A 22,399-nucleotide genomic window follows, 5' to 3' on the forward strand; every position below is an offset into this window, starting at 1 on the left:
TCCGATTGGAGAGAACTGCAATGGAGAGCTGGAGTAGTGGGGAGGAGCAGAAGGGAAAGACTAGGACTCTGAGAAGCTGCCACCTGAGGAGCCTCTGAACTGTGAGGTGTAGACCTGTCTAAGGAGGAGACACTGAGGCCAGGCAAACAGGAGAGTGTAGCTACAGGGGAGTGAGCAAGAGAGGTGGGGAAACCAGCCTGGACTGTTCATAGAAGCTGGGACTGAGGATGTGCACAATGGGACCAGGCACACAGTGTCAGTAAGAAGCAACAAGCCCAGGATATTAGTGTCTGAAACCTTCCTTCCCCGGTACCATGCAGACCCAGTCCTGAGGCCGAGTGCAGAAAAGGCCTAAAGTGCTGGAATTCTAGTCTGAGGCAGAGCAGTGTTCAGCCTGTCTGCTAGTCTTGAGCCCACAAGGGCAAGGCAGGCTGCTAGTAGGTCAGACCTCTAAAAAGTACAGGGAAAAAGGGTGTAGCAAAGGGGGCATTTAAAATATACACATGGAAGTATGCCCAGGCAGGTAGGACCTTACAAAGTTCCAATGCTCTCAGCCTGTTTCTGTCAGAACTCCATTCTGAAATACGCTGCTGTCACCTGGGAACAGAGAGCTGCCTTTCTAGCCCAGGGAGCACCTGATCTCCACTCAGGCAGGTTCTCTCCTGCTCTCCAGGGTCAGGGTCAGGGTCAGGGTCAGGGTCAGGGAAAAGAACTGCTTGTTCACAAATACAGGTGGTTGCATTAAGAATGCTTTATTTACATTAAAATATGAGTTACATTTCCAATAAAACAGGAACAATTTATATTGTATCTACAAAATTTCTACAATATATGCTGTACTTTAAGTGTGCCAAAAAAGCTGAGGAATGTCCTATCAACCCTGCGTAGTCTGAGGCACTGGCCCTGAAGATCTGGTGTTTAAATTGGGCAGTCATAGACATGGATCTCCTGGTCATCTCCAACAGACACAATTTTTGATCCATTTCCATTATATTTTACTCCCCAAACCTGCAAAGTAAAGAAACAAAGCCAAAAAGCATTCTAATTCCTGTATTTTTTAAGGAGTGAGCACTCGTCCTTCTGAATCTACACAAGCCCAAGATCCGATCTCTAAGTGGGCCATGTCCACTGGCTATGGAATAGTACTTCCCCTCTCTAAGATAAGATCACCCACCACCCTTTCACAGACTCAGATCCAGGGGTAATGCCATGAAGTGGACTCCTGCCTGGCAGGCACTATGCTTCCAGGGGGAGCCTGTAGGGAACGCAGCAATGCACACCACTCACACCTACCCACAGCAGGGTCAGTATTTACCCTTTCCCAAAGAGCCACGAGCTCCTGAGCACCACTGATTTCCTTGGCTGTGCACTGAATTGGACTTCACACTTCCTCTCAGAATGAACGTGGCTGAGTTAACTGTGTGATTACTAGGAATGCATCCCTGTCAGGCTGTGCCCTCACCTTGAGATTGGAGGCTAACCTTGGTGGTTTCAGGCCATATGAGGGCCTCACTTCCATTCCAAACATCTTTCTCTGAAATACCATCACAACAACCCCATGAAATAAGCAACCCAGCTAGGACTAAGAAGAACGCTTATAGCCAGTAGTAGACTACCAAGATCCAACCCTTCGGTTCACTGCAATAATCTGACACAAACGCAAAGCAGTGTGAATGGCAATACACTCAAAAAGCATGTACGATATCTAAAAGCATTCAAGTAATTTTCTGATGTTTTGTTGCTCAGCATTTTAATTCTTATGCTGCCTAGTTCCTCCAGACCTAAGGTTCTCAACCTTCCCAGTGCTGGGTGTAACCCTTTCCTTACTGTGTTACTATTATGAATGACAATGGAAATGTCTGATAGGTGACCCTTGTGAAAGGGTTATTTGACTTCTAGGTTGAGAACCAAAGCTTGGCTGGAATCAGCAGTGATGGCAACATGCAGGAGAGGCTGAAACGTAGTCTCAGCAGGGCAGGGGTTCACACCTACCATCCCAGGCGAAGGCAAAGGGAGGTGGACTACACAAAGCTCAAGACCAGTCTGGGCTACAGTGCAAGACTGTTTTAAAAATCCCCTTCCCTTGGTCAAGAAAGGAAAAAAAGGGAAAGACTCTCAGGCCCATGAGGCAGTAAGTGAATCTGAATCCGTTTCCTTGTGGATGGAAGGTTGAAGCTGGGACCTGACCCACGCCAGGCAAGTAACTCCAGTGTAGATCTTCCAGCCTAAGCCTCCAGGTCTGGGGTTACGGCATGGACCACTGCCCTCAGCTCACAAGTGGCATTTTAAGAACCCCCAGGAGACACAAACAGTAGGGACCAAGAAAAATCTACAAAGATGGAAACTAGGCTTAGCACTATGGTTACAATGAACAACCTGTAACATTCCCTGACATACATATTAAAGAGATCAAATCCCTGAATAACTCTGAATATGTAAATGATGAGTATGTTAAGCAGTGAAACCACCCAAAGAAGAAGGCCTAGAAGTACCCAGAGCAGGATCCCAGGCATACGTGTGTAACTTCAAAGGAGGAGGTGTGGCTAAGTCGTGTGTTTTGGAACATGTAGGGGACCCCTCACGATCACAAGGCTGACCTGTCCCAGAGCTCTGTCTCTCAACTCCAACACAAAGACTATAAAGGAAACCTAAATGCAAGGGAATTTACATGCTGCTTATTCCATACCTGATCCTGGTGGTCAAAGAAGGTGTGAATACAGGTCCTTGTTCCAACATCCCAGACCTTTACACTTTTGTCGGATGAACTGTTTCAAAAGCAAATGTTAGGATGAGAACACTGAGTTATCCTACGCTCCTCTGCAGACTTACACACTTCTACCTTTAGAGGGTCCCTTGTTGCTACTCAGAGCTGGGGTACAGGTGTCACCAGATGACTATCTCCTCACTGGGCAGCCAAGATTCTCATCAGCTTGGCCTGCCTGCCAAGTACCACCATGGGGAGCCTTAAGCCTACCTGCCCATTTCTGGATGAGGGAAGTCTGTAGAAATGTCAAAAGGACTCACACCCATTGAGCAATGCTCACCAGCTCCAGTCCTGGTTCTCAACCTCTGCCTCTGCCTCCAGGGCCTGGAACATCACTAACATCTATAGACACACTATAGCATCTATAGACACACTATAGCATCTATAGAGACACAGTAGAGCATCCATAGACACACGAGCATCTATAGACACACTAGAGCATCTATAGAGACACAGTCGAGCATCTAGAGAGACACTAGAGGATCTATAGAGACACAGTAGAGCATCTAGAGAGACACACTAGAGCATCTAGAGACACAGTAGAGCATCTAGAGAGACACAGTAGAGCATCTAGAGAGACACACTAGAGCATCTAGAGAGACACTAGAGCATCTAGAGAGACACAGTAGAGCATCTATAGAGACACACTAGAGCATCTAGAGACACAGTAGAGCATCTAGAGACACACTAGAGCATCTAGAGAGACACACTAGAGGATCTAGAGAGACACTAGAGCATCTAGAGAGACACAGTAGAGCATCTATAGAGACACACTAGAGCATCTAGAGACACAGTAGAGCATCTAGAGAGACACAGTAGAGCATCTAGAGAGACACACTAGAGCATCTAGAGAGACACAGTCGAGCATCTAGAGACACACTAGAGCATCTAGAGACACAGTAGAGCATTAGAGAGACACAGTAGAGCATCTAGAGAGACACACTAGAGCATCTAGAGAGACACACTAGAGCATCTAGAGACACACTAGAGCATCTAGAGAGACACACTAGAGCATCTAGAGAGACACACTAGAGCATCTAGAGAGACACACTAGAGCATCTATAGAGACACAGTAGAGCATCTAGAGAGACACACTAGAGCATCTAGAGACACAGTAGAGCATCTAGAGAGACACAGTAGAGCATCTAGAGAGACATAGTAGAGCATCTAGAGAGACACAGTCGAGCATCTAGAGACACACTAGAGCATCTAGAGACACAGTGGGCATTAGAGAGACACAGTGGGAGCATCTAGAGAGACACACTGGAGCATCTAGAGAGACACACTAGAGCATCTAGAGACACACTAGAGCATCTAGAGAGACACAATAGAGCTTCGAGAGAGACACACTAGAGCTAGGAGACACACTAGAGCATCTGAGAGACACACTAGAGCATCTAGAGAGGGCACTGGGGAGACTGGATCTATGGGGGACACTGGAGCATCTTATAGAGACACAGGAGCATCTAGGAGACACAGTGGGCGAGCTGTAGACACACAGTAGAGCATCTGAGAGACACAGTGGAGCATCTAGAGAGACACAGAGAGCATCTAGGAGACACAGTGGAGCATCTAGAGAGACACAGTAGAGCATCTAGAGAGACACTAGAGCACTAGAGCATCTAGAGACACACTAGAGCATCTAGAGAGACACACTAGAGCATCTAGAGAGACACACTAGAGCATCTAGAGAGACACAGTAGCGCATCTAGAGAGACACACTAGAGCATCTAGAGAGACACACTAGAGCATCTAGAGAGACACACTAGAGCATCTAGAGACACAGTAGAGCATCTAGAGAGACACAGTAGAGCATCTATAGAGACACAGTAGAGCATCTAGAGACACACTAGAGGAACTATAGAGACACACTAGAGGATCTATAGAGACACAGTACAGCATCTATAGAGACACAGTACAGCATCTATAGAGACACTATAGGCAGACCTGCAGATTCTAAGTTCCTTTTGGAACACAGGCTATATCAGAGTTACACTAAGTGGAAACCTAGACTTTTAGGAAAAATCTAACATTTCAACAGTTTATTTAAAAACAAAAACCCTTTAAAACCTAGAGTAAACAAAGGCAATTTGAATTTCTTGGGGGTAGGGGGGTTCGACAGGCTACATAATTCTAGATGGCTCTGAACTCACTATGTCGACTAGTCTGGCCTTGAATTTAGAAGTCTACCTGCCTCTCGTTCACCAGGTTGGGATTAAGGGATTACACCACCAGGCCTAGCCTGGGGAGCTTGGATTCTATTAATTTATAGGAGTTTTAATTTTATTTATGCATATGAGTGTTCTGTCTGAATGTATTCCAGTAGACCAGAACTGGGCATGGGATCCCCTGGGACTAGAGCTTCACACGCTTGTGAGTTGCCATGTGGGTGCTGGAAATAGAAGAACAGCCAGTTGTCTTTAACTACTGGGCCATCTCTCTAGCCCCAGAACTTTAAAAGTCTATAATGTAGTCTTTCAATTTTAAAGCAAATTACCAGAAGACTGTTCCCCCACCCCCACCCCCAGCCAAGCATTTTAGAAATTTAAGACTCCTACATACCTGGAAACAAAGTGAGTGTCATCAGGACAGAACGCAACATTCAATACCCAGGATGCATGGCCACTCAGTGTGCCAGCCAAATTGGCATGTTGCCTGAAAGAAGAAAAGATTCAAACAATGGAGATGCTTATTTGGGGAGCTCTAATTGCTGGATTGGTTAGTGAGCTATCTCTGCTCGCACGGCAGAGTATACTATCAGAATACGTCATAAACTCCATTTTCAATGAAGCAGCATCAAACAGCAGAGACACATTTTTAGAGTAGCATTAAGTTAAAAATATCAAGAGCGGGGTTGGGGATTTAGCTCAGTGGTAGAGGGCTTGCCTAGCAAGCGCAAGGCCCTGGGTTCGGTCCCCAGCTCCAAAAAAAAAGAAAAAAAAATATCAAGAGCTTGGAGGCGCAGCGATGGTTCAGCCAACTCCAAGATGAGGACACAGAGCAGCAGAGGTGAGCAGGCCAGCCAGACCCTGCAACAGGACCTTTCCCATGATGACAGGAACTCAGCAAGATGGACCTTCATAGCATTTGTGGTCAGAGAGATCATTTGTAATCTAGTCAAGAACAAGGGAGGCAGCTGGGTGAGGTGGTGCATGCCTCTAATCCCAGCATTTGGGAGGCAGAAGCAGGTAGATCTCTGTGAGTTCAAGGCCAGCCTGGTCTATCATATGGCGTTCCAGGCCAGGTAAGACCCTGTCAAAACCAAAAATAAAACAACACCCCATCAAAAACAAAAAATTTCTTAAAAAGCCAAAAACCTACGTTAAGCCCAATTCCTACAACTGGTTTCGTGTTTCTTTTTTTTTTTTTTTTTTCGGAGCTGGGGGCCGAACCCCGGCCCTTGCGCTCGCTAGGCAAGCGCTCTACCGCTGAGCTAAATCCCCAACCCCTTCGTGTTTCTTTTATTTTGAAAAATAGTTATATTTTACGTATGTGTTCTATCTATGTGGGGTGCCTCTGGAATCTAAAAGAAGACATCAAGTTCCCTGAGCTGGGGTTACAGGCAGCTATGAGCCACCAAGTGGGTTGCTGAGAACTACACTCTGAGGAGTGGCAAGTGCTGGTAACTGCCAAACCTCATTTCCCGGGAAACCAAATACCTATGACAGGAGGGGAGCCCTGGGCCTGAGGTCAGCAGTTTTGCCCCTAGAAATAAGCCTCAGTCAGGGGAAGCAGAGGACATCCTGGCAAGACAGGAGGCAGCAGACCCAAGAGGACGACGAGGAATCCTGAGTCCCTATTTCTAGGGCAATCACCACCTCCGTTCAAGGTCCTCTTCAGCAAAATGGAGGCACTAAGGTCATGCTGCCTCAACAGCTCTTGGAAGATCAATAAAAGAGCAGCAGTGACAGCTAACAGAGACCTGCCCCAAACCGCCACATTTAAGCTGACCCTATCACTAGCAAGCACGTGCTACTTCTCGAGTCTCTCCGAGGTCTCAGCACTAATGTCAAAAGCAGCAGGCCCCTCTACTCAGTTAAACCCTCAAACAGCTCACAGAGGCACATAAAGGGGCAGGACACATACAGCCAAGGACAAAGATCATGTTGGAGTAAAAATGTGTATAACAGAGTAGAAAAGAATTGGGGAGTGGTGAGCCAGAGGCTCCTCAGGAAACCCGCAACGACACAAGGCATTTCCTGCAATAGCAGTGGGCTGAGGATGTGAGAAGGACTCACGGAAGGAGAGCGGTACAGGCCCCCAGTGGAGATGGGGACTCCAGTAACCTGCTCACTCCTACACCATCGTCTAGGACATATTTTGAAAGGCTCTTCACCTAGATCTATGAGGCAGCTCACCAACTAAGGGTTCCCTGACCAGGATTAGCCTGGATAACAGCAGGGCCCTGACTCCAGCCAGCCATGGCCCAGAGCTCCACTTCCTCAGGTGTATACTGCACAGCACACATCTACCCAAAAGAATTATGTAGCAGTGAGCCAGGACACCTGCTAGGACTGCACGGATGCCATTTACTCCAGAGACCTCCAGGACATGCTGGGAACTCCAGCAGGAGGGGCTGGCTGAGGAGGAATGACTGAGAAGCCCAAAGCCTCAGAGCTGATTCATGGTCATGAGCAGGCAGCATCTTCCTACAATGGCTCTCATAGTAAGAGGACATGTTGCCACCATGCTACAACCTTTACTCTGGAGAAGGTAACTCACACATCATAGATCTTGATGTAGCCATCATCTGAAGCCGTGACGAGGAGCTGGGAGTCAGGGGAAAAGGTCAAGGATCGAATGGGCATCGCATGGCCTGAAAATCAGAAAAGCCGTTAACTTGGCAGCTGCTGCATGAGCTTCCTGCTAACTGTGCCCTTTTAATGACCAATAATCACCGAGCTGGAATGGCTGCACTGACATGACCCCTGCTCCCGTTCCCACATGGCTCCAGCCTCTCTCATGGAGCCATCTTTTCTTAGTTCGCTTATCTAATTACCCAGGCCTTACTACACATTGCTAAACTAAAAAGCACCTGGGGGGCCGGAGCCACGGCTCAGCACGTACTGCTCTCTCAGACGAGTTCAGTTCCTAGTACTCACAGCTAGCAGCTCAGTCACCTGCAAATCTGGCTCCAAGGGATTAAAAACATCTGGCCTCTGTAGGTAGACACACTCTCACTCTTCCTCTGTCTCTCTCACATATACACATAATTAAAAACCTTAAAATACAAAAAAAAATCTGTAATTCTGGTTCCAAGGATTAAAAAAATCTGGCCTCTGTAGGCAGGCATGTGGTTTCGTGCGCACACGCACACACAATTAAAAACCTGAAATACAAAAACTCTCAACTATAATATAGCCGAACATGGAAATACAGGCTGCTTCTGACTTGTAAGACAAATAAAATGTTATTTTTCTAACAAATCTCTTGTCCTTGGGTGAAAGATAAGTTGAGAAGATAACACGTGTACTTGGTTAGAATTCGAGATCATGCATGAGAGGAGTGAGCTCTCTCCTGTTCTGTCCTCCCACGGTCTCCAGTATGGAGTGGGCACAAATGTTCTCATCTGATACTAAATGAGCACAAAAAAGGAGACACCTTCCAATCACAAAGCTCATGAAGAAAAGAGGAGGGAGGGGAAGGGAGGAGGGAGGGGGAGAGAGGAAAAAAGAGAAATCAGACACATATGTAAAAAATAGCCTACTTCACTCAAAACGTGTTTGACACTATTTGTGACACTATTTGTGACACTATTTGTGTTTACACTATTTGTGTTTACACTATTTGTGTAAGAACTATTTGTCCAGACCAGACCACAGTTCTAAGTCCAACACATAGTGGCACTTCAGTTTTCCAACACAGATGAAAATAATTTAGATTTTAACATTTTAACAAAAGAAGCACTCTTGCTTTGTGACCTGATAATCCATCCAGTGAGCACACAATAGGATGGGTTGTGGATACCTTCCAGCGTGTGCAGAAGCTTTCCAGTTGCAATATCAAAAATATTGATGATCCCGTCTATGGCTCCGCTGGCCAGGTATTTTCCATCAGGACTCTGTTGAGGAGAGATGGGGGCTTTGAGATGATACGGTTAATCTGTCTCTTCTGATGCAAGCCATCCTGCTGGCTTCAGGTCTACCTGGCTGCCAACAACAGCAACAGAGAGCGGCCTCATGAGCACAGCGGGATCTGTGCAGAGGGCGACAGCTAAAAGACTCGACAGGGAGGCTTCCTTACATATGCGATGCTAAGGATGAATTTTCCTCTAGTGTCCAAAGAGTATTCTTTTTTTCCACTTTCCACACCAAAAATGTTCACTTTCCCCATGTGAGTTCCTGTTGCCAGATGCTGGGAGTCCGGAGAGAATGCCAAAGTCCAGGCATCCACTAGGAAGGAACAAAAGGAGAGTGCCCAGTGAGAACAGATTTGACTTTAATTACAAACTATAGTTTCACTAAACATAGTCTTTCAATTAGAGAAAAGTTATCCTGATTCAGGACCAAATGAAGTCTTTAAACTTAGAGAAAATGTTTCCTGACTTGGGAAACTTCTCTACCAAATTTAAATTTTGTCTATGAGGTTCTTTTTTGTTTGTTTGTTTGTTTGTTTTTTCCCCTTTTTTTTCCGGAGCTGGGGACTGAACCCAGGGCCTTGCGCTTCCGAGGCAAGCGCTCTACCACTGAGCTAAATCCCCAACCCGTCTATGAGGTTCTTAAATATAAATAAATAAATAAGGGTTGAACAGTGCCCAGAGCTAACAAAGACATGAGAAGCTAGAACCTTCATGTTCTGGTGACAATGTAAAATGAAACAGCCACTCTGAAAACCAGTTTGACAGTGTCTTAGGTAAAAGCAAACGCTGTGCTTAGCAGTCTACTCCCGGGAGCTCCAGGAGACAGGAGAGCATGCAAGGATGCTCTCATCCCCACAGCACTGTACTCACAAACAGCTCAAACTGCAAGCAGTCGAAGACTTGAGCTGGTAAATGAGGGAACCTTGGTGCACCCTCATAAAAGAATATTACTGCCAACAAAAAGAACAACTCTGGGGTTGGGGATTTAGCTCAGTGGTAGAGCACTTGCCTAGGAAGCACAAGGCCCTGGGTTCGGTCCCCAGCTCCGAAAAAAAGAACCAAAAATAAAAAAAAGAACAACTCTATACCACAAAATAGATGAAACTCAAAAACACTTGAAAAACAAAGAAGATGAGAGTGAGACACTAAACACCCACTTAGATGAAAATATTCATTAAGGTAAAAAACGAGACAGAGACGGTGGCAGTATTTGTTAGAGGCTGACAGGGGGACAGGGACGACATGTTAAGTGGACATGAGGAAATCCTCCGGGCATGGAGCTTCTGTAAATGCACTACAGTGACAGCTGCCCAATACAGAAATGTATTCAATAAACCACACACTTACACAGGGAAATTTTGCCAACTCACGTAAGCTATGAATGAAAACAACAGTCTTAAAGACTACAACAGAGCACAGTACAGACTCACAGCACTGAAGAATCACTGAGAGGTCAGCTGTGAAGGGACGCTATGGACCTCGCTGACTCAGTTCAGTGCATGTGGACTAAAACACCAGTGTCCCTGGCCGGACCATGCAGGTCTTGCATGCATGCACATGGTCTCCATCTGGGCTGCCCATGGTGCTTCCGCACTTCTTTTCTCAGCTACCTGCCTCAGCTCACCACCTAGCAGCTTTAGGAGCCACGTCAGGAACCTATTTTCACAGCGTGTCTGGTCACTTTCCTAAGCCTAGACTTGAAGAGGAGTTGCCCCACACCAGCACAGAGAAAAAAGGGGCTCCTCCCTCATTCCAGGGACCGGCTCAGTGATGATGACCATGGCTCTTCTGCAGTCTTCTTACCCTTGAGATGGTGAAGGAGAGGCAGGCCTACAAGCCTGACACAGGGGAGACAAAGGCCCAAGCCCAGATGAGCCACCACCCACCCATCCCTAGTACAGAACAATAAAACTCTTGAACGTTTTCATACACATCCCACCCCAGTGCTGTCATTGAACCTGATCATTTTACTTAGGAAATACTTCTTTCAAAAATAAAATTTACTTTCACGTTCTCAACCCTTAAGACCTGGAAATGTTTTTATAACCATCTTCACCTGCACTTAACACTGTTTTCATCTTCATGGTGTATACACACTTGTATGTGTACACACGCCACAGCAGCATGTGATCACACTATAGAATGTGTGACAACAGGACAAGGTCAGGCATCAGTCCTCAACTTGCACCTTGAGACAGGGTCACCTGCGCCCCACTGTGCATGTCAGGGGAGCCACCCATCTCCACCTCCTGCTTCCCCATGGACTCTGGAGAGCTCAGGTCAAGTCTAATGCTTGTGTGCCAGTGCTTGCTTTTACTCACTGAGCAACTGAATTCCCTCGCCCTTGATGGCTTTCTAATGTCCACCTATAGAGTTAAATGACGGAGGGCAGTTTTCTTTCTGTTCCCCCATGTAGGAACAATCTCCGAGGCATGGAAGGCCTGAGAGACTTTGCTGTCGTCAGCTCCAATGGCCAATCTTGGTTGTCAGCTAGACTGCATCTGAAGCCAACGACAACACAAGTGGCTGAGCACCTCTGCGAACGATTTTCTTCATCAATTACATAAAGCAGGAGACCCACTCCAATGTGGTGGCACCTTGTGGTGGCAGCTCAGATGAAAGGCACAGAAGAAAGCAGCTCTGCCTTCTGCTCACTTGCCCCCATCTGCGTGGTCTCTCTCTTGCTTTGGCATCATTCCTTCACAGACTTAGAACCTACTTCTTCAGGATGCACTGCAGACTGAGACCAGCCGCTCTGGGACTGAGCACCTACAGGACCCTCAGGCTCTCCAGTGTGAGCCAGGACCACCACCTGCTCACCTGGACCAACCCTGTGAGCCGATCTAGTAAATCTCCCCCTTTAATATACACCTACCTATATGAATTGTGTATTCTATCAGTTCTATTCCTTACAGAACCCCAACACACCAGCTTTTGCCACCCCCTATCTATGTCAGGCCCAAAAAGGAGTATGTTTTAAAAATCCTATTAGATATTTTCAGGGAAAAAGGCCAACAGAAAACCTAACTTTTATTTCTCAAAGCTTAGAGATTCTTCCAAATTATTCTGATAGACACTATTGACAGATCCTTTACGATCAAACGTCTTCAGTCACAGACAAGCCACGTTTATCTCAGTGAAACCTGCATGCTAAGATTTAACCCTAATACTTGCAGAGTAAACCGTTTATTCTAGACCCTAAATCCCTCCTCCTTATGGAGGGAGGGCTGCTCTTCTCTTCCTGTGGGCATTTTAGGTGTGATGTGCAGGGACCAGTACACTGTCACTGTGGTCGCCAGACAGCCTGGTAGAGCGCTAATAATAGACTGATTGCTCCAGCTTTGTTTTTTCTATTTCCAGTTCTTCTTCAAGATCACTCCACCTTATGTGGTGGCATTTTCAAGGGAAGTCAGCTGTCCCTAGCTTCATTAAACCTAGACTCCCCCAAGGCACTCAGCTAATTAGCTGTTGGCAGCACTGCTTGCCTCTGTCATTTGACCAAGACTTGGTCTAGTTTTGAACAGATTGCCACATCGATCCCCCAAAGCACATCCAACCACTTTACTCCTTGCACTGTCTTTCATAGCAGTCACCTGCAACTCCAAGTGCCTGTAACCCTGACACTTGGGAGGCTAAGCAGAAGCAGCAGCTATGAGTTTGAGTCTCGCATGAGCTACATTGTAAGAACAGGTCTCAAAAACTAAAGCACCAAACCGAACTCCTAAAACATCAGAAGCAACCCAGTTTTTCAGGTACACATCTCAGCCCCACTCTTAATCTGTGATTGAGAGGATTCACACAGGAACTGGGCATGGATATCCTCAACAGAAACTCTAGCAGTAAGCCAAGGAATACTGCTCCTGAGGACAGCACTCAGTCCTAGACGACTCAGCCTCCTTACAAGCCCTGGAGCCTTCTTTCTGTACTATATAAGGGCAGCCGACCGTAGCTGTGAGCATAACCAGAGGGAGGCAAGTCTACTGGGAAATGAGCTCCATCAAGCAACTGAGCAGCTCCTCCATAATCCACCACAGAGGAGTGTGCAGAGTGATGTCATGCTATCTGCACCTCTGGAGATCACTGCCCACTGCCCATTGAGGCAGAACAGGCTTTGCTACTGAGAACCACATGGACATTTTAAGTAAACAGGAGGCTAAAAGGAATCCTGGAATGTCATACTGTTTTTTCTACACCAATCTAGTCCAGTAAAATTGTCCCTTGCCATCGCAGATAATGTCCAATGAGGCTGAGGAGCGAGAACACTGCTCCACCAACTTAAAAAAAGATCCGCAAACTTGTTTCTTTCTCTCTATGTGCCACACACTAGAACCCAGGCATTTTGACCACAATTAATAGAGATAACCACTGTTCAGACTGGAGGCTTCTGTGAGGCAGGGAATGTATCTCCTCAGAATGGGTCAGGTAGAGACCCACTGGCATGGCCAGCACAGCTCTACAATACCAAACTCTCAATTCTCAACTCTAAAAACCTGGTTTGGTTTGGTTTTCCCATAAGTACAGCAGTACAACCCATGTGGCGGCCAAGCCTGGCCTGAAATTATGTAAGGCTGTCTTCAGGGTGTGCTCATCACTCGGTCTAACACAATGTATGACCAAAGTGACATCTGGGTTGAATTAGAGTACCTACAGTTCTGAACTGGAAACACGCTGTCCTTAAAACGTAAAAGAAAGAAGACTGTAGATTTCTAGCATCTCCCCGAAAAGTGAAGTTCTTACCCGGTCCTGCATCTATAGACTTCATCTGTTTGCCATTTTCCAAGTCCCAGAGTCGAATATGAGCATCTAGAGAACTGGAGGCAGCAATGGGAAGGGTGTGGCTGATGTCGACAGACACCACACCGAGCTGATGTCCCTCCAGGCTCCACTGCAGCTCCAGCCTCTCATCACGCCTACAACAGAGACAGAAAAGCGATTCTTTACACACAAGACACTGTACAGGCACCAGAACGTCTACATCCTGGGGCATTCCCAACAAATGACGGATGAAACGCAGAAGCCTGCAAACTGAACACACGATGTACCAGGTTAGCTCTGGGCTCCCTCCACACAGAGCTTTAACTGCACACGGCAGGAAACCAACTAGGAAATGCTGCTGTTCCACGGCGTCTGTGCTGCTATTGCTTTCTTGACCAGAAAAGCCAAAGCTTTTCTTACAGCAACTGGGAGGCCAGAAGCAAACCCTTGCCCCAAATCTGCATGGTTTTGAAAGGGCTGAGGTGCTCACCATTTCCAGACCTTCACCAGATCATCCAGGGATCCTGTGACCACTGTTTCAATGTTTTCCTTTTTGTTTGTCTCCCAGGCAACCGACCATATGGCATCATCGTGGGCTAGAATGCAAAGTGTTTCCTTTAAAGTTTCTTTCTATACACACAATTCCCACATTCAATGTGATAAAATTGAATACACAGCTGAAATACAAAATGGTAACTCTAAGTAATGTCGTTTCTAGATATCTCTTCACGGTGCTGCTGGGCACTGCACCACTGGACTGGTGGGAATACGGGGAAACCTAGAGGCTCTTGTTTAGTTTTAGCCACCTACCCTAAAACACAAGTTTTCAAGAAGAGAAGTAGACTCAGAAGTAAGACAAGTCTTCAGATTTCAAATACAGTGACTGATTCAATAATCTGCCATCCATCAGACAATCAGACACAGCAGCAATCAGTTGACCAAAATAACTAAACTGAGTGGGGGATCACCCCTTCCCAAGGACCTCAACTTAATGGGAGTTAATATCTCAGAGGCCTTTGGAAACCAGGAGACAGTTCTATAAACAATACTGGTCTAAAAATGCATGAGGTGGGCTGGAGAGATGGCTCAGCGGTTAAGAGCACTGACTGCTCTTCCTAAGGTCCTGAGTTCAATTCCCAGCAACCACATGGTGGCTCACAACCATCTGTAATGGGATCTGATGCCCTCCTCTGGTGTGACTGAAGACAGTTACAGTGTACTCACACATGAAATAAATGAATAAATATTTTAAAAAAAAATGCATGAGGTATCTTTTACTATAAATGTGTTTATTATGCTTAATGGGCCGCTCATCACATGAATCCTCTTGTCTTATTCACAGCTGCTTTATGAAGTAAGTCCTACCAAGATCATGCCTGCGGGTGGTGGCCTGCGTCTGTCACTGCAGCACTTAGGAAATAGAGGCGAGAGCATCAAGAGCCTAGGCACCAAGATCAAGGCAAGCCTGAGTTACAAGGGAATTCCTTTTTCAAAAAAACAAGAGCTGAGGTGCAGTACTTGCCTAGAATGGGCAAGGCCCTGGACTTGATCACCACCGTTGAACTTCCCTCCTCCCCGAAAAGATCATCTCATTATACAAGTACGGGATTGGAAGACTGGAGATGCCTTGTTCACCTGAAGGCACAAGGCTAAGAAGGATAGAGCTAGGATCCAAACTCCAGATATTAACTTGTCCATATTCAGTCTAATTTTGAGAGCCACATATTCTGTGAGCTACACTGTGGAATCTGCAGAGCTAGTACGCATCTGTTAAACGGGGAAGCACGCACAGAAGCTTCATCCATGCCTGGTTACAATTCTCCAAAGCTACCTTTCTAAAACACCAATCTTTTTGGGGGGGGTAGGGTAGGGGTGGGGGGTAGTACTGGGGTTGGCCCTGTGCATGTGAGACAAGCGCTTTATCATCAAGCCATACCTCCAGCCTTCTTGACCCAGGCATGCTCCGCCAGACCCAAAGTAACTATTTACTTTTTCACTGAGTGTATTTGTTTTTGGCCGCCATGGTCAATTCTGTGAAGTTAACATATCTAGGATCTGTGTCGGGTTGGTGTGATAAAATCTTAAAGAAACCAGGAGGACACATTTTTTTCACAAAAGAATTTGCTTGAAGAGGTGGGTTGCTTACCTTGCTCTTGCTTGAAGAGAATACTGTACTACAAAAGAACAGAAGCCACAGTTAGTGACAGTCTCAGTTACCTTGTACCCCCTCCCCCAGGACTCCGAGAGAGATAAGACAGTACAGCTGCACCTACTCCCCAAGCCCCCTCCCTGACCATCCTACACAGTCCTTGGTTCCTACTCACAACACCAGAGAAAAATCAGTTCTTCATTCTGTTTTTGAGGGGTGGAGGTGGGGGGCTTTCTAGGTAGCTAGGGTTGGCTTCAAACTCTGTAGCCAAGGCTTGCACTAAACTCCAGCTTCACCCTAAGAGTTGCCCGCAAAGGTGTGCAGCATCACATCTGACTACAATGTGCCCCACCCCCAACAATATAAGACCAGTTATACCTTCTTCACCTCTGATCCAGGAGGAAGCTGAGTCCTGTTTGAAGCCTAATTTTTGCAGTTGTATGAGATGATACAGTCCATACACATACCTTTCTCTGTAATTGTAAAGGTGCTTATTGACTGACTAGTCTACCTCCTACTGACTTTACTTTTATCTATAAATTCTTTTAAACCTCAGTCCCCCTCTAAACTGTGGCAACGGCATGAGGTAGTCTCAGTGTGGTGCATTTACAAATGCCACCTCACCCTGTGATGAGGAGGTACCCAAAGTCACCTAGGTCTCTAGGAACAGGGCAAGAACTAAACAGTAGCTTCCCTAACCACACACCCAGGCAATCCCTTAAGCTTGAGTCTGCCAGTGACAAAGTGAAGCCTTTTCTCCCACTGCAGACCTTACCTGGTTGGTCATTTCCTTAACCAAAGATGAAGAGCTAAAGGCCAGACAGTTCTGTGAAAACAACACCAGGGTTTCCATCAGTAAGATGATGTATGTGATCAGCACAAGGAGGCCACAGGGGTTCCTCTTCACCAAGACCACTCTTTGTTATGAGGTTCTGATACCTTTCTATGGACCAGTCCCTGAGGGTCCCATCACAAGTCCTACCACATGATTTCTCCCATGGGGGTCAAGTAATACACGTTGCCTCCATGCATGGATTATTTTCCCCAAATCTGAAGAGGGTGACTAGTATGTATTCCTTTCTCCTTCTAAGAGACAGAATTACAGGCCTTCTTCATTTTAGATTTTCTTCATCTTAGAAAGCAAGGGAGTCCAAGACAGCAACATTCTTACATGCATGAACACACATAGTGGTCTCAACCAAAAGTGCCTTTCAAGACCTACAGATGTGTAAGTAAAGCTGGAAGAGCCTACAGATGTGTAAATAAGGCTGCAAGGAGACAAATTGGTCAAGGGTTTCAAAGCCTTAGCTAAACACAGGTCCAGCCTTATTTTATGAACAGATTTAACTTCATTAAAGTTCTTAATTTTATTAAACTTAACATTTTTAAATCTTATTAAACTTAGATTTACTACACACACACACACACACACAGAGCCATACACTGTTTATGGGTATGTAAGCATTTGTCCATTCTCCTGCAGGAATTGTCAAGGGACAATTTGTGGAAATCAGTTCTTTCCCAGGTATCAGCTGGACAGTGAGTACCTTTACATGCCCAAAGCCTTGATTTTTTTTTTTGCACACCACTTAGCCAGTAGACTTGTAAAACTTATAAACCTTCACTCTGGTTGTTTTCAAATACATAAAATACATAGCATTAGAAAGAAAACCTAGCATGTTCTCACTCTCTGTGGTATAAAGTCACCTCTAATGGTAACCATTAAATGGGCAATATCAAACCATTCCTCTGGAGACCCAGAGGTAGGCCACTGTAAGCCTCTGGGATACATTTTTGTCAACTGCTCAATATGTAACCATATTTTGTTTTGTTTCATTTTTAAATATAATTCTGTTTGAATGACCATACATTGGTAACTTACTAATACCGAACTCGGCCTCAACAAAGCTTATCTAAAATATTCATTTTTCTCTCTAAGACTCATCACAGCTTTCTTGCACTGGGTAAGAAGTGCATGGGATGTCACTCCCACACCACACCAGAGGGTCACCTTCACCACAGGCTCACTAACAAAAACAAACAAACCACAGAAGTAAGAAGGCATGGCACTAAAGCCCAGAGAAAAGACATGTTCTTGTAGTGTGAGAGTAGAAACAAGGCAGAATACGGGCATCATGTGACTCAAAGATTCAATGCCCCGTACATGTCTCCTAAAGATTACAAATAAATATTATCGAGTATGAAAATTCACAAACAGAAGCTAGCATAGGCTCGATGTGGAAAACAATCTGGTCAAAACATGAAAACCAAACTTATGAGAGCAAACCACACATGGCTCTTTATTACATAAGAATTAGGAGACAAACGACATCCTGCCAGCCGTTCCATAATCCTAATACTTTGGAGCTACTAATCCTGGCTTTGTGGCAAGATCCTGTCTCAAAACAAAGAACAACAATAGTCACATCGCAACATTCTGATATGAAAATATCTGTGACTGCTAAAGCCGTTAACAAAGTAACACTTAATACTTGCCAAGTGAACTCATAATGGGAGAGTGTGCTAAACTTCAATTAGGGTTAACAAATACAAGGGTGTGAACTGTCTTCTAATCCATGTTCACAGCCCCTCAGTGCCATCCTCAGATTAACAGTCCATACAGCTCAAGACACCCAGGCTCATGCTACCTGCTTCAAATATGCAAACCAAAAAGACAAAGAACATTTACCAGGAACAGAAACTCACAGACACATGATTCCTACATAGCCTGACCTGAGAGATCTTAATTAGATAGGCGTATTTATGATTTTTACTGATTTGTGACTCAAGAACAGGACCTTGCCCAGACTAGAAAGCACCGGTGCCAACTTGACTGAAACAAGGTGAAACAAACTCTGCCGAGGACCAGCCCTCTTAGTGATACAACCTCCTCTCTGCCCATCTGAACCTCACATTTGGCAACAGAGAAAAACAATTTTACAAGTAAGAAGGTTTACTGGGAGCCAACTTTTAAAAAGCTACTCTCAAAATAGGATGTGCAGTTTTATCAGGCTGAACCTTTGAGGATGTACTACACGAGGTCCTATTTTAACTATTATTCAGATTAGCTCACTGAACCTTCCTTAACTCCACTTAGCAGGCATTCTTAACTAGCTCCATTCTTCTGGCCAGAAAAGAGAGGCTTAGAGTGGTTGTCGGAAGCGTAAGGCAATACAAGCCATAGTTTATACTACTAAGGCACATCTCATGACGGGTAATTTGAGAACTAAGAGACCCCAAGAGGCCATATGCCACCTCCTTCTTTAGAAAAATTTCCTCCAGTTTTCAGGGTAGGATTTAATGCTTCTTCTTCGGGCTTCCCAGAGACTAACCTATGCCTCTATGAAAGTACGGCAGTAACGCATAATACCATATGGTACTGGAGATAAAAGGAATTCTGTTACTTAGTGTTCAATGGTGTGGAGTTTGCTACCTAATAGCGTAGCTAACTACTAGAGAACTGGTTCTAAGAGAGTCCTCTATCTAGGGGGAAACTACTTCCCCACCCTACCCCGCAAAGCCAACTCTCATTTCTGGGATGCACAAAACATTATCTGGGAGCAAAATTAGTCCACCTATGGGCCTTCTGTCTGCCCTTGGGACTCGTGACTCACGGACTAGCCTGGGTAAATAGAGTCAAGAAAGCCACTCTTGGACTCCTGGAGTCTCCGTAAACAAACCTGCTGTGGCGGCCTCCAATCCTTCCTGTTCACTCGCCTTCCCACGCTAGTAAGCAGCAGCACCAACGACCACCACGCCCCAACTGCCCAGCACACCAACTTACCACCGCACAGCCGGCCGCACAGCACGTCTGACGTCAGTAGGGCGCGCCCGTGGCGCCCGTGGATGAGCTAACGAAGGGGCGGAGCCTCTCCTCTGATCGGGGCCCGGCAGGCACAGCGCCCCCTGCTGCCTTTGCACTCCACGGGGATCGGGGATAGGGGATAGGGTGAGGGAGCAGGGGTGGAGCCATGGAGAGTGGGCGGGGAGAACCCAGGGCGCCCGCTGCTTACTTACTTCAGAAAGTTCCTCAGATGACCTCCTGGGTTCATTTTCCTTTTGTTTTCTTTTCTTTTTCTTCTTCCTCTTTTTCTTTCCTTCTCCCTTTCAGCCCTGCCACCCCTCATCTCCCTTCCTCCCCTTTTCTCTGGAGCCCAAATCTTGCTATGTTGTCTCAAGCTGGGCTTGAACCGCTGTTAGTTCTCTTGGCTCAGCTTCCCAAACGCTGGGATTACAGACCATCAACCAGCTGTGAAACTGCAGTTTAGGGCCTTCGTGTTAGTCCAGTACTAGTTTAGTGGGTTCGTGAGCAACATTGTTAAGCAGCAATGAGATGCAGAGGAGTACTTGACCTACTGAGCTTCTAAACTATTCAAATCTTGTTTTTCTATGAGTATAGGGTGTCCATAAACCGGAAGTCCTTCAAGGCCATCTGCATGCTAAGTGATCCCCTAGCACTTTCTTATCCCTCTGCCTCCACTTCCAGGGTGCTGGGAGCACACCTTTGCCTGGAAAGCCTGGTAAATAATAGCATATTTTGTAAAAATTGTATTTCACCTATTTAGATATTTGGTCACGAAAGAAAAAATTCTGTTTCCTGCTGTGAGTCATGGCAAAAAAGTTTGAAAATCATTACAATAAAGGTTTTCTAAAATTTCCTTGTTCTGTAATTTCAGAAATGCTACATTTTAATTTTGTTAAAGTTCTGTGCATGTATGGGCGTGCACACACGTGCCATGGTGTGGACATGGAGGTCAGAAGACAACTGGAGGGTCTGAGTTCTCGCTTTCTATCTTGTGGGGCCCAGGAATGGAACCCAAGTCATCAGGCTTGAAGGCAGACACTTTTATCTGCTGAGCCATTTCCTATCATTTTTTTATGGCGCAGTAATTCAAACCCAGACCCTTGCCTGTGCTAGGCAAGCAAGGCACTGCTGACCTACATCCCAGCCATCTATTTATTTATTTATTTAGAAATGAGTACTCGTTGAGTTGCCAAGACTGGCCCTTACCTTACTCTGTAGCATAGTCAGTCCTTGAATTTCTACTTCCTTTGTTTCAGTCTCTAGAGTGACAGGCCTACTCTACCATGCCCGGCTATAGCCCTGCCATTCAAACGCAAAGCCTAAAAATACCTCCAAGTGCTGTCTCAAGATGCCAGACAGAGAACCCAGAGAATTCCAGCAGAGTTTAGACATCGAATTATTCGTCTGCTCTTCAGTGACTGACTGGGAGTGAAGGCTCCAAATAATTATGATGTGAAATCCAGATATGCTTGTTCAAGGGGTACATTAAACCCCTACCTTTCACCTTTCTACTCCCAGAGCACCTAGCACATGAGGTCATTAGCCTGGTCCAGTGTGGGGACTGTGAAGCAGGACTAGCTGGGCTCTTATGTACAATGAATGTCTTTGACCTGCAATCAAGACTGAGAGTAATATTTATAAATGGGTCAATACTCACACGGGAGTAAAGGAAAAGAATCCTATCAAAATAGCCATAAAAGGTGAAATAATAACGTATACCTGTGTGAGCTCAGCAGATCTAACTCCTTCTGTGATTTCAAAGTAGCAATGAGCACACACAATGCTTTGCATTACCTTCAATGGTTGTAATAGAATAGGATCCAAACTGTGGTTTGATCTAGTGACCAAGTCACAGTTACTGTCAATGCCTCCTGATTTATTGTGCAACATATGTTGATCAAGAGAAACATTACATTTCGGCTAGAAGTTAAGAGAAATAAAAATATAATTATTTTTCTATCAAAGTTCCTAGATATATGTGTGTGCTATAGAGCAAATCTGGGAGACAGGGTAGCTGTGTGTCACTGAGACATCTGTAGAAAGAGCTGTGGTCTTGCAAGTCAGAAGACCACGAAAGGATTTCACAATAAAATCGAGCAAAGCTGAAGGCAGTGGGTGTGACAGACAGAGCGGCATGGCCTGCCCGGAGAACTCTGAGAGCACACCCAGCCTTCCCTTCCTCCTTCCTAAAGAATGGGTTACCTCTTTCCCAACAACCTTGGACACAGCAAACCCGAGAAAGGATGAAGCAAACAGAGTGACAGAACAGCAGTGTCCCGGGACTGACACCACACACCCTAGAGTCACGTGTGTGTGTGTGTGTGTGTGCGCGTGTGTGTGTGTGTGTGTGTGTGTGTGTGTGTGTGTGTGTGTGGAAGCACTTCAGGCTCATGCCACACCTGACTCCGTCTTACATCAGCTCACACCTCCAAGGACAGGGAGGTCACCACGTGCCTAGGAGAAAGGACTGCCACTACTCTGTCAGGACACAGGTGAAGGTCCTGCCTTCAGCTCAGCAAGTGAAAGGGAAATGCCACGCGCCACAAATGTCCTGTAGGAGGCGCTCAAGGTTCTTTTTAAAACCCTTGGTGTAAAGCTTCATAACAGGGATTCCAGCCCGCCTTTCTGAAGTTTGTTCCTTTGCCCCATGGCTGGCATTCTGTTCTCTTTCACACATGTATGCACACACACACACACACACACACACACACATGCACAGACACATACATACAAACATACACACTCAGACACACACACACACACACACACACACACTCACAAACATACAAACACCATTTTCTGTAGGCTGCAGCATTTCCCATATGATGCCTCTTGCCTTCTGTGCAT

At 45.8% G+C, this 22,399-nt stretch overlaps 1 protein-coding gene across 4 annotated transcripts; it reads right to left on the minus strand.

The window, feature by feature from the left end:
* Nucleotides 1–731: 731 nt before the first annotated feature.
* Wdr61 (WD repeat domain 61) lies at nucleotides 732–19,584 on the minus strand. 4 transcript variants are annotated; one of them, XM_032909684.1, is made up of 11 exons: nucleotides 19,532–19,584; nucleotides 16,523–16,573; nucleotides 15,745–15,772; nucleotides 14,089–14,194; nucleotides 13,581–13,753; nucleotides 9,008–9,156; nucleotides 8,732–8,825; nucleotides 7,487–7,580; nucleotides 5,327–5,419; nucleotides 2,687–2,765; nucleotides 732–1,008 (listed from the first exon to the last, which is right to left on the minus strand). In XM_032909684.1, the coding sequence occupies exons 2-11, from the start codon at nucleotides 16,532–16,534 to the stop codon at nucleotides 919–921; spliced, it is 918 nt and encodes a 305-aa protein (XP_032765575.1). In that variant the 5' UTR covers nucleotides 16,535–16,573; nucleotides 19,532–19,584; the 3' UTR covers nucleotides 732–918. The 4 variants fall into 4 exon arrangements, with proteins under 4 accessions (XP_032765575.1, XP_032765576.1, XP_032765579.1 ...); XM_032909685.1 differs by having other exon boundaries at nucleotides 19,428–19,545; XM_032909688.1 differs by lacking the exon at nucleotides 19,532–19,584 and adding an exon at nucleotides 19,428–19,528 and having other exon boundaries at nucleotides 15,745–15,767.
* Nucleotides 19,585–22,399: the final 2,815 nt, after the last annotated feature.

This window comes from Rattus rattus, chromosome 8, assembly GCF_011064425.1.
Source record: "Rattus rattus isolate New Zealand chromosome 8, Rrattus_CSIRO_v1, whole genome shotgun sequence".
Lineage (NCBI taxonomy): Eukaryota > Metazoa > Chordata > Mammalia > Rodentia > Muridae > Rattus > Rattus rattus.

What these genes read in the sequence shown, in the direction of transcription:
- Wdr61 (XM_032909684.1), bottom strand. An exon ending in TCTCTTCAAGCAAGAGCAAG is followed by an intron (nt 14,195 to 15,744) that starts GTAAGCAACCCA and finishes TTTGCATTCTAG; the next exon opens with CCCACGATGATGCCATATGG. An exon ending in TCTTTGACCACCAGGATCAG is followed by an intron (nt 1,009 to 2,686) that starts GTATGGAATAAG and finishes TTTACTTTGCAG; the next exon opens with GTTTGGGGAGTAAAATATAA.